Source organism: Haemaphysalis longicornis, unplaced genomic scaffold (genome assembly GCF_048455015.1).
Source record: "Haemaphysalis longicornis isolate Haplotype H1 unplaced genomic scaffold, Haemaphysalis longicornis Haplotype H1 scaffold_14, whole genome shotgun sequence".
NCBI classification, from domain to species: Eukaryota; Metazoa; Arthropoda; class Arachnida; order Ixodida; family Ixodidae; genus Haemaphysalis; species Haemaphysalis longicornis.
The window spans coordinates 20,569,316-20,585,739 of NW_027526245.1; the positions used below are offsets into that span (position 1 = coordinate 20,569,316).

Consider the following 16,424-nt stretch of genomic DNA (forward strand, 5'->3'; position numbering starts at 1 on the left):
CCTGCGACCATCACGCGTGGGAGAGCAGGACAGGGTTTGGCTCTGCACTGGAAAAGAAGCCGGCTGAGCAATCACCCTGTGCTGCACACAATGGGCGCAAAAGGTTCAATTCCCGTAGAAGACAGCCAGCAGCAGACTTGACTGGAGTTGGTCAGTCCAAGCTGTCAGTGAGCCTCCGTGCTAATCGCACGCAAAACGTTTGTTGCCTAGGGTGTACCAGCTATGCCGCTGTTGATTGCCAAGGATGGCGATCTATGGCAGCACTGACCTATGACCTATGGCAGAACCGAGGTAGCCGATTGTTAAGCAGCAAGGTTCTCTCATGCTTTTTTGTAAATACCGTGTGTAAATGCCACTAAATACAGTTCCCTTTGCTTCTCACCCCGCTGTCAGTGCCTTGTCCCCTGCTTCACTGCTGCCAATGCCAAGTTTGAAGGGCTACCAAAAGCAAACCAACCAACCTATGCACAAGGTCTTACTGGTAGGATCGTTCTTATTCGATTTCTACCATTTTTTGTGCATTTGCTGACATACTGGACACAAGCACATAGTATCGTTTGTGTTCTGCCTCGATTATCACATGCAGTGTTGTGCTTGTACTTTACCTAGTTCCAATGGGAAAGATTGATTCGCTGTCGACTCGGTGTCATCTCGTCTTGTGTTACTGGATCACATGGCACTACCGTCACTGGTTACAGGCAGAGGACTGCCTCGAGACATATGCAGTTTGTTCCAACCTATTCCCAACATAACTATTTGCATGGCCATTGTCCCAAACCAGAGCAGCTGCGGAAGTGGTGACTCTGAGCCCCTTTTCGTTTTCAGTGTCGTTCTGCGACACATTTACGACCTTAAAAGATGACGACACCCGTTTTAGGGCCACCACTGGCAGTAAATGTAGTGCCGCTGAGCAGCATTTTAGAGCTGCCTCAGAGGTAGTCGAGGAGTGTGGTATAATACCCCTGTCACACGGGCACTTTCAATCGCGATTGAAGTGAATTGCGATCCGAGTTTTTGAGCGCGCTCGACGTACTGCAGCTGCTACACGGCCCGTTTCAATCACGATCGAGAAGTTGCACCGGTTGCACTTGTGTACGCCAGATGGCGCTAACAATGTACTTGCGGCCGGCGTCTGGTAACTTCGCGCGACCGTAGGTATACGTAACTATGTAAATATTACCTCGCGCTTATTTGAGTCAAGTTATTTGACACAATTTGTGGCGTTAGTTGAAGTTGTCACATTCTGTGCCATTACTCAGCGGGGACGAGAGTATCGCCGCTTTCGTTCGATCGCGCTTGGAAGCCTCGATCGCGCTTGAGAAACCAGGATTGAGTTCGAGCGGGATCGAGCTCGATCGCGATTGAAACTGCCGTGTAGCAGAGGCCCGATCCAGATTGAGCTCGATCCGGATCGACTCAATCGCGATTGAAAGTGCCCGTGTGACAGGGGTATAACTCGTTCGCAGGTGTTTAAACATGACCGTAATCTACAGCCATTGTGAGGGTTCCCGCTGCCCTTGCCATGCAACAAGGTGCTTGTAGCAAGCAAACTCCTGCACGCAATGTAGTTTGGCTGTGAGGCGCTTTAAACTCACGTATCACACTGAAATTTTTCAGGCACGAATTCAGATTCCGGCACAGCGTGAGTGCAGACAGCAGCCACTGCCACAACTCTTCCACTCCCAAGGGAAGCAGAAAAGTCTTGAGCCAAGCCAAGCATGCAGCGGCCGCTACGAAAACTTGCTGCGCACACGTCCCAGTAGCTGGCACTTCTGCAGAGGCGGCAAAATCGTGCAAAGGAAAGCGACGGCGGTGTGGTCACGTAACGGATGCCATGGAGGTGGAAACACGTTAACGCAGTTGCACAGGGAAGTGGCACAGAGGTATTGCCACAACTTCAGGTTTTCCCGCTCAATTTAATTAAATCGCTATCTAATTTACTCAAGGCACCAGCCAATTTAATCCAGGTGCCATCTAATTTAATCCAAACACCATCTAATTTAATCCAGGTGCCAGCGAATTTAATCCAAGTGCCAACGAATTTACTCCAGGAGCCAACCAAGTTAATCCAGCTGTCAGAAAGTTATTCGGGGGTGTTTTGTGCGAAATTAGGAATAGCTTTGTGAACTTTGTTGCATGTGGCGTGGTGAAAACGTAAAGTATCTTTATCCATATCTTATGCACACAGCGTAATGGACATTTACTAACACTCAGACACCATGACAGCAGTCTTTTTCGATCCGCTGGTGCCATGTTCTGTCAGCTGATCGCCTGCGAGAGCGTCATCCATAACTCCCGTCAGAAGCATCATCTGTTCCTCGCGTAACAATGCCTTAAGAAGTTCCTGTGATAAAAACAACACTTAAATGCCTTTGCATTCTTATTTTCAATCAATGACCGCTTTTCTGCTATGTTAAGCAATATTTCAAAAATATAATACCGTCTTCTCATGCCAGAAGTATCGTCTGCTCACGTAACAATACGCGAGCAGACGACACTTCTGATGATCTCGCAGACGATTAGCACACGGCATCAAACGATTAAACAAGACCGCTTTCCTGGTCTGCGCGTTAGTAAATGTTCATCAAGCTGTGCGCATACGATATTTTGCCCATAATGGATCAAGAAACACCAAGTTTTCCCTCGACCACACACAATAAAGTCCGCAAAGCTGCACCTAATTTCACACAAAACACTCCTGAACAACCTTCTGACAGCTGGATTAAATTTGCTGGCACCTGGATTCAATTAGATGGCACTTGATTAAGTTGGCCGGCACCTGGATTAAATTGTATGGCGATTGGATTAAATTGAGCAGGAAAACCTGTAGAACCCTTAAAATGAAAAGAAATGATACAGCTCACAGGAGAATAGGAGGAGTGCAGTCCACAAAAGAGTGCAATGCATGCATTCATTACCATGTAAATTCAATTTGTAGAAAGGTTTCATATGAAATACATGACCTGCTCAGGGCTCAATCTTACTTTGATATAAAAAACATTAGTGTTTGTTCACAGCCATTTGAATTATTGTATATCGTCTTGGGGCAGCACGTAATGTAATCATCTCTGGCCTCTTCTAAAACTCCAAAAACAAGCTTTAACAATCATTACTTTTTCTTTTCGTCTATCTTCTTCTAGTCCTCTGTTCATTGAACTTGTGGTTTTGCCCCTCCCCCGTCTTTACCTGTTAAATGTTGGCACTCGGTTCTTCAAAGTACTGCGTTGTGGACTCCTGATATCTATTTTCCCTCCTAGCACTATCTTGAACCACTCGGTTCTCCTCTCGCAACAACACTCTACTTCCCAAAGTAAAAACTATCCAGTTCTCGTGCTTGCACTTGTGGAATACTTAAACCTGGACATCAAAACTTCTTCTTCTGTCATACCCTCAAAAAAGCTTCACCTATTGTCTTCATTACAGTGATGCGACGCGTCGAATTGTACTTTTCTTCTTATTCTCGCAGCTGATTTTTTTAATGTTTGTACAATACTGTTTTCTATTCTGTTTACCAGCGTTCTCCTTGTAACTTTGTTCTATAGTCATTTTGTTGTTTGTACAGGAGGTTCCCACTTGCGGTTTTCTTAACCTTGGCACCACCTCCCGTACCCATGTCATGTTGGTTGCAACAAAACCCATGTTCAATTCAATTCAAAGTGAGTAGCAGCCCACCTGAATGTCGGTGTTGATGTCCGTGCTGCGGGGCAGAAAGGCGAAGGAGAAGGACTGCGTCCGCCGGGGAACCAGGTGCAGGCTGCCGCCCCCCATGGCCGAGGGCTCCGCCCCGCCCTCCACCACGCACAGGGCGTTGTAGTGCTGCACCACAGGGCATGGCACACTGCACCACACCGTCGGGGGACATGCCCTGCACTCTCGGCGGGCACCTCTTTGGCCACGGCTCTGGTCGCACAGTGTGCTAGCAGCTGCCCCCCCCCCCCACTGGTGCTGTTCCGAGCAACCTCTAGTGCCTCAACACTGGTGCCCGCACTCGTGCACCAGCAGGAGCAGCAGCTCTGCGGCAGCAGGGCACCAAGCCAGACAGGAACCAGTGCTGGTCCTGGCAGACTCTTTTTCCCCCGCTTCCACGCACAGGGCAACACATGCAGCACATTGCAAAAGGGACACGGTGTCAAAACCAGTGCCTGTGGGGGCAGGTGTCCTTGCACATGCCAGAGGAATCTGAAAAATGCTGCAAAATTGGGCTACTTGGTACTGCTTGGCGTAAAAACAACAGTGCACAAACTGGAGAGGACGAGGAATATGCACGGATGATTAGTGTCCCCTTAGCTAATGCGAAATTTGGGCGCAGCGCAAGCTGCAGTCTCCTCGGTCACGGCGCATAGCTGCTGGGTCTCCAGAATGTCCCTGCTGCCATCCAGCGCATCGCAAACCGTGCTTGAACCTCCCGCACAAATGTCACGTGCTTCGCATTAGCCACACAGGGGGCAGCAGCGAGCACGTTGTTGCAACTCGGGTGCAAATGTCACGTGGTTGGTCATGTCACACAAGCCAAACAGCGTTTGGGGAGGGGGAGGACGGGGAGGGCGCTCGTCATGTGACGACGCGTGAAACCAAAGTGAGGGGGGGGGGGGGGGGGGGGAGGTACTGAGAGAGATGACACCCTCCTGCTCACCCCAGACGCTCTGTTCTCTCTCTGCCATCGCTGCTGCGTTCGGTCACTCGGTTACGAGGATGCCTACACTGCAAAGTCAAGGCAACAGCTGCGCCCTAAAAACAGTGCTAGTTGCATCTTTTTAAGATTCCTCGCATACCGTGTAAGTCAAAATATAGGTCGAGCTGGAATATAGGTCAACACCCTCACCTTGTTGGCGGGAAATTGAAAACAAAATTCAGGTACCTATTATTATTGTTTGGCTGATGTTACGAGCCCTTGTTTTTTCCAAAGTTACTCATCAGAGCTGTCTTAAACCTCGTCGGACGACTCCATCTGGCTGTCTCCCACATAGCAAGCTGTCCTCGGTGCAGTCCGGGGATGCGCCCTCACAAGAACATCTCATCAGGACACCCATGCGCAGGCATCTTGGTGTTGTGGCTGGCCATCCGTTCATAGGGGAGTCGCACAATCCTAGCGGACAAAATTCGCCACCTCATCCTGCAATTACGGATGCCGACAAAGCAAGGTCTTGCGAATGTTGCGAATGTAGTGTGCACTCTTTTCTGTGACACTGAACTGGTGCTAGTCCGGCATATTGCCTTTGGCTTGGGTATGATGTTTCTTTTAAATGCTGTTGTGAACTGGCACCAACTGCCTCAACTTGACTAGAGCAAGACGAGAATAGCACCCACACGCTCACTGATAGAGAAGCAACAACAACAACAACAAAAAAAGGATGCCAGAGCATCTGACTGAGGTTGGTGGCGATGGTGCCTTTGCAGTTTAGATGGGTCCGATGGGCTCCCTGGTTGCCAGATGAGAAATGTTATTATGCCAATGACTGGTATATAGGTCGAGAGATGACTTTTTGGCAAACGTCCTTGCAAAAAATCTCGACCTCTATTCCGACTCACACGGTAGTCTAACCTTGGAACAACAAACTTAAGCATAACTGAAACCTCCATAGATCCAGCACCTAGCATCGTTAATTGCCACCAAACACCACGTACACTGAGCCTTTACGCAACAAAGCCAATATTTTTCAATTTAAATAAAACGTAGCCTGTGGCAGCAAAATTAAATGTACACAGAAGCATGCTTTCCCATTCAGTCGGTTGAAGCAAAAACTGTTGCTAGCACGAGTGACTTGGGGAGTCTCAAACGCAGGGCTCCTGTATTTGCCACAAAGTGTGTGGTCGTCGGAGAACACTGACAAGGCAGTCACTGAAGGTTCTGAAACACTTGTCAAGGCATTTCACCCGGTGTCCTCGTGCCTGATGCTGGTGTCGATTTGTGTTTTCCACCACTCTCACGGGTCCCTCTGTCACCTCCACCTTCTCCTCTTGGGGGATCATCTGGCCTCCCCCAATTGTGGACTGCAGTTCTGAAGGAAGTGAAGGGCGGAGGGAGCGCACCAGCTCTCCCGTTTAGGGAGCAGAAGCAGAGTGCTACGTGCTCGGCGCAGGGATCGGCACAAAGACAGCCCGGGCCTCTGAGCTGCGGATTGGCCCCCGCAGATACCCAGTGGCAGGACGCAGGGGGGGTGCAGCTAAGCTAGTCTGCACGCAGCACAACGTGGCTGCCCTTGGTGCACCTCCCTGTCCTCGCGTCAAGTGCTGGAGCAATCTGTGTGGCGCGTGTAACGCCACACTCTCCGCATTAGCCAGACTTGCACGCACCCCGGGCAAGCACGCGCTCCAAAAGGCCCCTTCGGAGCGCCCCACCACAAAGCGTGGTGGCATGCCGGGGGCCTGCTTGCCAGCCGTGGCTCCCCACAGGGCTTCCTCCGCAACACCCACACGCACCCACCTGGTTGTTGAAATGCACCTTCAAGCTGCAGGCCTTGATGGGCAGGGGGCAGTTGGACCTGCACACGGGAAGCCGTCTCAGCGACCCCCCCCACCAAGATGCCCCCCAACGATGCCACGCTTGTGCTGACATGTCAACCAACCCCCCCCCGGACTGTCCACACAGCGCTGCTGCACAAATGACCGCCACACGCATCCCCGCCACATCTCTGTCAACACTACCGAGGGCCACATAAATCTGCGCTTTCTGCTGGCTGCTTTCACTGTGAACAAGCAGTCCCAAATGGCTCTGCTCCCCTAGTGCCCTTTGACTAGGCCAGTGACCTGCGTTTCATCTTTCCTGCTATGCCAGCAATCACCTGAATCATGGCCGAGGCTGTGCAACAGTGAAGGTTCCCGTTCCTTCCTCAGTTACAACCACAACCGTTTTCAGGCCAAGCTTGTATAGGCGGCTTCGCGTCGCCCTCGGCGTTGCTGCAGCTGTCGGTGCCACACGCCAAAGCCCTCCTCCCCAGCTGGCAGCCACTCCCACAAGCCCCCTTCCGGTGAAGGCCCGAGGAGGTGAGCCCGCTCTGTGCACACCCCGCCTTCTCGCCGCCACCTCAAGGCCAGCTGCACCTTGGCTAGGCCATGTCCCCTTCACTAGCCACAATCTCTCTTCAAAGGGGCCATGCAGACAAAGTGCAAGTTTGTTTTATTCGGAAGATTTCGTGTTTTATAGTGCCCCCTGTGCCTGTCTGGAAGCAAGCGATGCTTTACTCACTGAGCAATTAATCAATTCAAGCTAAAATTTTGATTCTCCCGCCAAATCGTGTTTTCTCGTTTTCTGCAATGACATCCATGACATCCGCAATCACCCTGCAGGCGATTGCGGAGCTTCGTTTACCGTTAGTCAACCTAGATGGCGCCACTATGCCACAAAGGGCCGTTTTCAGCCTTTGCTTTGTTTTATACTTGGCTTGTTTTCGTTCAGTTAGAAAGAAATCGCTTTGTGAAACGTGGGGTATCCTCGACAAACAGGGTCCTGTAAGACAATGCCGCTTACGCCAGTCGGCCTAGTGTCGTGTAAGACAACTCCGAGGCGGTGGACAGCTGTGCAGCTAAAACAAGCATAGTGCGCCCAGTACCAACAGCAGTGCGCATTGGTACTTCTATGCTGACGTGTATTCTTGTAACTTTTATTGTTTACCCCACCATTCATGCTGCTGGGCGCAAACAGCTGACTCGGCAAGCTCATAAGCCCTGCCTAATTTTTCGTTCGCTTTTGCCAGCTTCGGCCGACCGCACAGCTTGGCATATGACATCGTTTGTTCTGTCACGGGAAATGTGCTGGTGGGTCGCATGGCCCTTCCCTTTTTTCCTAATTATATAGTTTATTTGAGCAAAGTGTACGTTAAAAGTGGTGTCAGTATGATTCCAATGAGGCAATCTATCGAATGAACCAAACTTGTGTTTTGTCTGCAAGGCCCCTTTAAAGGAGCCATGAAGAGAAAATACAACTTCGTTTAATTTGAAAGAACTAGGATTCAGTATCTCACTCAGCTCCATTACAGCCACAAAAGATGTTTTTTTAACGAAAAAAAGCAAGAAGTATTTAAAAACTTTCAAATTTTGCGCCACAGTGACGTGTTATGAGCAAGAATGACGTCATACGGGCCAACAATAAAACATAATTTTCAGTGCGTCAACTGCACGTTAGCATTCAAGTGGTGCGGTCAAATGGAACTAGAGGCCCCATTACAGACGTCCAGTCATGTGTCGTCGCGACAAGTCAGTTAGGCGGCCGCCAATCGCACAAACAAGGTTCCGTGACGTCATAGAAAAGTTGCGGGAAATTGGCTAGGGGGTCACCACGGCTTCACACGTTTTCTTTAATATCTCCGTTATTTGTTCGAAGGTTGCGATGACATTGGTATCATTGTTATCGGGACTAAGCCGTCTTTTTAATAAACTCAACTTGTATTTTGTCTTCATGGCTCCTTTAAGCTTCGCTGCGGTACCAAAATTTCACCTTGGCCAATCTTACTTCCCACGTACGGTACGCACCCCCACACCAACTGGGACATGACTGGTAGCCCTGTGAAACGACTCGTTAATCAGCCGGAAGCAGCTTTTAAAACAGCTCCGCTGCCTCCCTACTGGCAGATCGCACCAACAGCCATGAAGAGGAAGTGGCACCGCTTGTTCCCACGGCCAGCCAGGGGAACTAGGGGAACCGCGTTTCTCTCACGGCTGTGGTGAGGGCGACGTGTTGTGCACAGGCCTGCTCCGGCCGCTTGGAACGTCACTTCAGCCTGGCCGCACTCTCCTCCATTTCGCTCTCAAAATCTTTGATTTTTGACGGTCGTTTGCACCGCTGATACGGAAATGTTTCGAGGGGATTGAAATTTGGAGTGCAGCTGGCGTTTAGAGCGCACCCACCACAAATCAGCCAAACTTCATCTGCAGCGGTCTAGAATGCCCAGAGTATGGGTACGGAAGTGGTTTTCTTGCAATGAAGGCTTCCTGAGTAAGCACCCGTATTTTCCTAGGTAAAAACAAGTGCACTCATTGTGCGAGCAGGTGTGGTACTCCGAGCCAAATACTCCCGAGCACAAAATAAACTTGCTGGTGACCACGGTGAAAAAGTTGGAACCGTGCTCTGAAGGCAGAAAAGCAATTCATAATGTGCCCGACCAAGGTAGCTCAAATAAATAATCTGTACTACTCCATATTCGAATACAAATACCTCACTGATATTGTTTGACAGTCGATTTGATTCACAGAGCCTGCTTGAAGAGCTTTTGGTCCTTTGAAATACTTGGAAAACTGCCAGTGAATCCAAGAATAAAAAGCCATTATCAGAAGATGGAAGCTGCGTAACAAAGGCTGCTGAATCCTCCCCTGAATAGAGTTGGCTTTGCCACATAACACAGGTCCCTCTGTCGGCTCTTCCATAGCAAACACATGGGAAATTCGCTCTGAAACAGGTAGACGACATGCGAGTACGCAGAAGGCAAGGTTTTTTTTGGCACACGTGGAGACAACAAATTTATTTAGCTACACATAGAACATCCACGCAAACATGTTAACATGAAAACATTGGCATTCAGCAATACTCGATCAAACTAGCAGTCAGCTTCTACTAAGCATCATAGTGGTGAAACAGCGCGCAAAAAACCAGGTCAGAAAGAAAAAGACAACAACACGAGTTGTCTTCTTCTTTCTGTCCTGGTTTTTGTCCTGGTCCTGGTCTGTCCAGGGGGACGAGGAGGAGAGGTGCGGACGCCAGAGGGTCGACTAAGAGATGCTTTGCATCTAATACACTTTTAGTAACAAGACATTCAAACACACCTTAGGATAAAAAAAAATCGCAAGAAGCAGGATTGCCAAGACACTCTTTTGATGGCACTGTGCCGCACACTCGGAGAAACACGGGGGCTCACCTGAGGAACACCTTGAGGCAGACCCGCTGGTCAGCGTAGAAGGCCGAGTGGCCAAACTGCACCTTGCACTCGACTGGGAGGGGCACAAGAGGAGGGGAAGAGGAGGTCACCCCCGTTCTGCCGGCCAGGAGGCGCGGCAGAGCTCACGTCCCGACAGGAAGCAAGTATGGTCACGCCCTCGTGTTTCCCTCTCAAGCGGGAAGGCCAAGCCGTGAGTTTCCACACCTCTGAAGAGGCACACAAGCCATACACAGCACAGCTGGTCACCTCACCGCTTCCCACAAGGACGGATCAGGCCATACCAACACGCTGGGCTAACGCACTGCCCCCGGCTTACAGTGCCAGAGCAAAGTCAAGCTTAATCACCTCACCACACTTGAGCCTGGAGTGTGGAGCCCACATTGTGAGCTTTTCAGACTTGTGCGTACTCAGTATACAATATGTTGGCTGCAGTGACATGCCAGAAAGGCTGCGGGGCTAAATTTAGCAGATGCCTCGTACATTTAGGATGCCGCACAACCAGTGAATGGGGAAAAGAAGCTTAACCATGGAATTAGAGAAAATCCACGCTCATCCACTCCAGAGTCCCTCTGACTCCACTGTGCCTCATTCCTTTAAACAAATGGAACGTTAAACAATAGCAACATTGGGGCAGGCTCGCCATACTTTGCACAATTAATAGGCACAGTTGTCCAAAGACAATTTCAATGATTAATTGGAAACGTGCATTCATTGCCACGATGGCCTTCGCATTTTTTGGCGGGTGCTAACAAAGGGTTGGTTTGGGCACAGTGCTTGACGACTACCAAGTCTGCAGACCGGAGTGCCACAAGCTAAATGACGCCCCCTCACAGTTTTTCCAAGAAAACAACCCTTCTTTTGCCCATTTCACTCAGTGCGCGTCCTTTTTCGTGGCCATCAATGCGGTACTGAAAGTACAGCGAAAAATCACGCTTAAAAAGACAAGCTGCACAACTGTGGAAAGCACGACGTGAAGAATATTCTCCTGGCTGCCACTCGTCGTTTCTGTGGCTCTGTCTATCGGCCGCCTGGAAGGGGCCAGCAGGCACTTCAGACTCCAGGCCCCCCCAGGTTGTTGGGGGAGCAGAACAAAGGGGGGAAGGAGTGGGCACCCAACTGGACTGGACGATGTGGTCCATGTCGAGGTTCTGCAGGGGCTCCCTGGGCCGGCCGGGGGACAGGGCCTCCCGCCAGGCCACGTCCGCCACGGCCACGCTCGCCTCCGACAGGCCCGGGAAGGCCACGGGCGCACTGCCCTGCAGCAGCCAGGCACAAGAGAAGGGGGCATTGGCGCCTCTCTCCTCCAAACTGGCTGGCATGGACTGGGCCCTGCACAACGGCAGTGGAGGGCACCCCCAGCCGTGCACCAACTCTGCACAGTGCAACAAAGTGTACTGTTGGGCGACTTGGTAGTTCGCTGTAAATGATGCTGCAGCGTGAAATAAAACATGGACACAGACGACGGGACGAGGGCTGACTTCCAACTACCTCCCACCTTTTATACACATTCTTCATGTTAACATAACTACAAAAAATTCTAATCTCTAGTATTACACCACCATACCAGCAGGCGTTCGATGCACTAGATTTAGATCACTAGAGATAGACTTCCTTTCAAGCACGTGGTGCACTTTCGGCATGATGTGACTTGTTGTTTGTACAGTTTGTGCCAACTGCATTGAACGCATGCTGATATGGTGGTGTAATATTAGAATTCTTTGTAGTTACGTTAACATGAAGAATGTGTATAAAAGGTGGAAGGTTCATCGTATTAAATTTAGTTGGAAGTCAGCACTCGTCCCGTCGTCTTTCTGTGTCCGTGTTTTATTTTGCGCTGTAGCATCTTTTACAATCTCCAGAGTGTGCCCCTTTGGGATGCCAGAGAAAAGTGGGGGGTGGCACTGCGCAACTCAAGGTCACTGGATATATACCAGTTGCGAAACTCCCCACAGGCCCCATGTATCAAAAGCCAGCCTTTGGTTGCCCCCCTGCGCCACGGCAAGCACGGGGCAAGTTCACTAGCCTGTCGTCGGTCAGCAGAAAGTTGAAGTACAGTACTAATACTCGAGTGCTTGCGGCTGCTGCCGCAAGTCATAAAAAGAAAAGCCGCAAAAACGCAAGTAAATTTCACCTAATTTGTGCATTTCGATTTAAAAAGCAATCTTTATTTTACAAAAAAAAAATTTGAATAATAGTAGCAAAGTTAAGGAGAGACACTGGTCTTTAGGACATTTTTGTTATTTTTAAGTGCGAATGCACTTTATAAGCGACCCCAAACCATCCACCGTCGGCGGCGGCGGCGTCCGCAGTGCTCCTCTATATTTAAAAAAGAAACAGCATCCGGCGCCAGGTTTCGATCCGAGGACTTTGCGGCCGCAGCGCGACGCTCTACCGACCAAGCCACGGACGCGACGCTGATATCAGTGTTAGTGACGCGCCTTATATCTTTAACGCATTCAAACTACGTCGTCAGCGGCGTGCGTTGGCGACTCAGCGGCGTTATAGCGGCTTGATAACTGCGTGGTGTACACGTGATACTACAAACCCGATGGAAGAGATGGAAGAGAAGGCGGCGAGGCGGTGGGCTGCGGGAGCCGAGCCGACAACCGTGCCGACAAGCGGGCCGACAACCGTGCATTCGCACTTTCACATTCTCCCCCTCGGGGAAATGCGGGGGAATTTTTTAACCTATGTGCTTGAAATTTACACATTCGGTGTATTTCAACATCCTGAGCACAAATATGCAGTCAGTTTTCGTCTATGGGGTGTAAGGTTAGAGTTGTGCAACATGTTATGTCACTCCGTTTCGGGCAATTTTTTCATTATATGCCTATGAAATACTCAAATAGCTTTTATCCCTTTGTGCTCTAGAAGGACCAGGGAGTGCAACTATACCACTGCAGTAATTTTAGCATGGTTTCTGCGAATGCTGTAAAATTCGTAAATTTCGGGTCATCAATTTACAATGTTTTTGTAGAACTAACTGCATAAAATCTTGTGCCAGCAAAAATACATTCTATACTTTTGTGGTTTTATTGCACTGTTCAGTTCATAAGCTTTCGAATGCAGCAAAAATGATGTAAATCGAACCAGTACATCCCAAGATATTGTACCCGACAGCTGACCATGTGGGGAAAAAATTGGTTCTGAGAAAACAAGGCACGAAGTTTGCAAACATAGGCAAAAATGGTCATTTAGGCGCCTTCAAAGGGCAACAGCTTTGTGAATACTTATGATATAGCTATAATAGTTTGCAGATACATTCTTTGGGACCTGTAGACTGCAAATAAAATTAATACAGAAAATTGATTTTTCTGCAAATTTTCGGTCCTCAAGACCAGTGTCCCCCCTTAAGCTTTTATCTCCTAGGTGCCGCGCACGTTGACTTGCCCCTCAGCTTCCACGGAGCAGGAGGGCTAGCGCTGCCCGGATTCTGAAGCGGAGTTTCGCAACTGTATATTGGCCCCGAGGACATACCGTGGCCCCACCTACGAGTGACGTCCCTTGATGATGATTTAGGCTTTTATGGCGCAAGGCCGACCAGGGCAAAGAGCGCCATGACAATGGTGGGATGCTACGAGGTGATATTAAAAAGGGATCTGTAAAAAATCCACTACATTAGGATTAAACTATGGAAGTTGGTGTATAGGGCCATAATTAAAAGTAAGAAATATTGGTATGCAAGGTGTTAAAAACCCCACAATACCGCCATTGTTTTGTGACGGAACATGAGGCCAAGCGAGATCATGGGCAGTATGTTATGTACTTTAAAGAAGTCAACATCGGCAAGGTGATTAAAGACTCTTCTGTAAGAAAACATGGGACTACTATCTGATAAAAACAATGAAGGGTGCAAGGGTATGCAATGAGTGTATATTTCTTGAAAGTGACGTTTTCTCTCCATGTTGCACATCTCGCATTCAATAAGCACATGAAGAACTGAGAGCTGCCCCCAACACCGATGACAGTGTGGCTTGTTTGCGTCTGTTAAAAGGTACGAGTGTGTGATGTGTGTGCGGCCAATTCTCAATCTGCATAAGGCTACCTCTACAAATGTGTCGTGTTTTTCAGCAGGGGGCTTTTCTATTTTGGGTTTAACAATATGTAGTTTATTCTCTGCTTCTCTGTCCCATTGTTGCTGCCAGTGGTCCCGCAGCTTCCTTCTTACAAAAGGTTTCAGATCTCGATATGGGACCTCGTTTATGTCTATGCTGCTTCGAAGGGTGGCAGCTGCAGCACTACGGTCAGCAGCTTCATTTCTAGCAATGCCACAGTGGCCAGGAACCCAGCAGACTGTGACAACGAGTTTCAGGCCATAAGCCGAGTGGAGAGCTCTTAAAACACAATTAAAAGTAGGGTTTCTACTGACCTTCCCAGATGAAAGATTTGAGACGACACTGAGGGAGCCTGTCTATATAACTGAGTTCTTAATTTTGTTTTGAAGAATGTGGTTTAAAGCCAGTAGAATACCGTACGCCTCTGCAGTGAATATACTTGTATTCGTGTTCATTGTTTTGGATATATTAAGTAGGGGGCCATTTGCAGCACAGGATACGGTTGTGGTAGTTTTTGAAGCATCTGTGTAAAATTCAGCTGCCTTGTATTTGTCACAGAGAAACAGAAAATGACAAAGTTTGGTGACACAGTTTGGTACGTTTTCTTTTGAATTTCTCTAAAGGACATGTCACAGTGAATTGGGAAAGTGGCCCACGGAGCGACCAAATCAGAAATTGAGGTACAGTAGACATCAGTAAGAGGAAATTGGAACTCGCTGACGAGGTGTGACACTGCCAGCGGGAAAGGTGGAGCTATGGATGGTCAGTTTTCAAAGACATAATCAGTAGTGTTATTTTTTATTATGGTATTCAGAGGGTGTTCCTTCAGAGAATTCATCTTTGCGGCATACATCAGAGCAGTGTAGGCACGCTGGTACCCTAGAGACCACTGGTTTGGTTCGACATGAAGGGATGGAATAGGACTTGTTCGATATGCCCCTGTGGTCAAGCGAAGCCCCAAGTTGTATACTGGGTCCAACATTTTGAGTGCTGTTTTGGTTGCAGACTGGTATACAATGCAGGTGTAGTCTATTCTTGACCTAACAACACTATTAAGAAGTGGCAGCAGACATTTTGTATCCGTTCCCCAGGACTGATGAGATAGTGCCTTTAAAATGTTCATTGTTTTCAGGCATTTTACTTTTAGTAATTTAATGTGTGGTATGAATGTGAGCTTGTGGTCGAGAAAAATACCTAGAAACCTGTGTTCCTTTTCACTGGTATGGGCGGACCTCCTAACGTGATATAAGGAAGAGGTTGAACACCGCGTATCCTAGAAAAGACAACAACAGCACTTTTATCAGCGTTAAACTTAAAACCATTTTTTTTCAGTCCATGTAACCAGCCTGTTGACACTTAATTGCATTTGACATTCACATATCGACAGATTACAAGATTTAAAGCTAACTTGGATATCGTCAACGTAGGCAGAGTATGAAACAGTTCGAGGCAGCACAGTTTTTTTAAGAGAACTCATTTTAACAATGAACAGTGCACAGCTCAGCACTCCTCCCTGGGGTACGCCATTTTCTTGAACAAATGTTCTACACAGGGCAGTCCCCACACGGACACGAAATGTGCGATCAGACAAATAGTCTTGAATAACATTGAGTATATTGCCACTAAGGCCAAACGACTGCAAGTCCAATAGAATACCATATCGCCACGTCACTTGTGATGTCACTTGTAGGACGCCGGGTTATGCTGTCGTTTGCTACAACCATTTCCTGTGCTTATGCGACCGCACGTTTTTTGTTGTGGCCACCGTGTGCTCCCTGCTTGGGGTTTTGATGCAAATTACAGAAGAAAGTTGTCTACAGACCAAATAATCCGGGCTAGCAATCAACGGCTCGCTTGTTCCCGATGGCACCGCTGCGGCTGGGTAGTTGCTACCATCGCCACCGACAGCTCGTACGCAGCCAGCTAATGCCAAGGACGATACAATTACTGCTGATAAAACTACGCTGTTAATTCATTATAAAATATTTACGACCTGACATGTACGCGGCTGTGTGTGCAAGAAAATAGACCTTGCAACAGTGACAGAAATGTGCCGCTCAGTTGTGATCTCACCATGCGTACTGCACGCATTGCCCGGTAAATGAATGACTACGTGATACCGATGAGTGGATTGCTTCGCCGCACAGGCTTAAAAGTGCAGGTACGATCTGCACTTTGGCTTAAGCAGTGCATACTTCCCCTCCACTGTTTTTTTTATATTTATGCCCTGATTTGATTAACGATCAGTAGTACTCTGTACTGCTGATATGTTTACGCTTCGCGACAACTTGTCTGCGATGTACGAATGGTATTAATGCGAGTTTTTAACGCCTTCGAGCGGGTTTAGACATGGCTATGTATATTTTTAATTAAGACCTCTGCAACACGGGCTTTTGTCTGTTTACAATAAGCCTGCGCCTTTCTCTAGGATCAAGTTATTGAACTCTTGAGCTCACAGAAGGCGCGGTTGAGTACGAGGCGAAACACATCGTGGGGTAAT

The 16,424-nt window shown here is 48.6% G+C and overlaps 1 protein-coding gene across 2 annotated transcripts in view; it reads right to left on the bottom strand.

The window, feature by feature from the left end:
- Nucleotides 1-16,424, bottom strand: part of Gry (trafficking protein particle complex subunit 11 gry) — an 84,104-nt gene that overhangs the window by 29,882 nt on the left and 37,798 nt on the right. For both annotated transcript variants that reach the window (XM_077695297.1, XM_077695298.1), the window contains exons 16-19: nt 10,987-11,125; nt 9,849-9,921; nt 6,425-6,482; nt 3,673-3,816 (exon numbers count right to left, since the gene is read on the bottom strand). In XM_077695297.1, the coding sequence (XP_077551423.1) occupies nt 3,673-3,816; nt 6,425-6,482; nt 9,849-9,921; nt 10,987-11,125 (414 nt within the window). The remainder of the gene's footprint in view (nt 1-3,672; nt 3,817-6,424; nt 6,483-9,848; nt 9,922-10,986; nt 11,126-16,424) is intronic.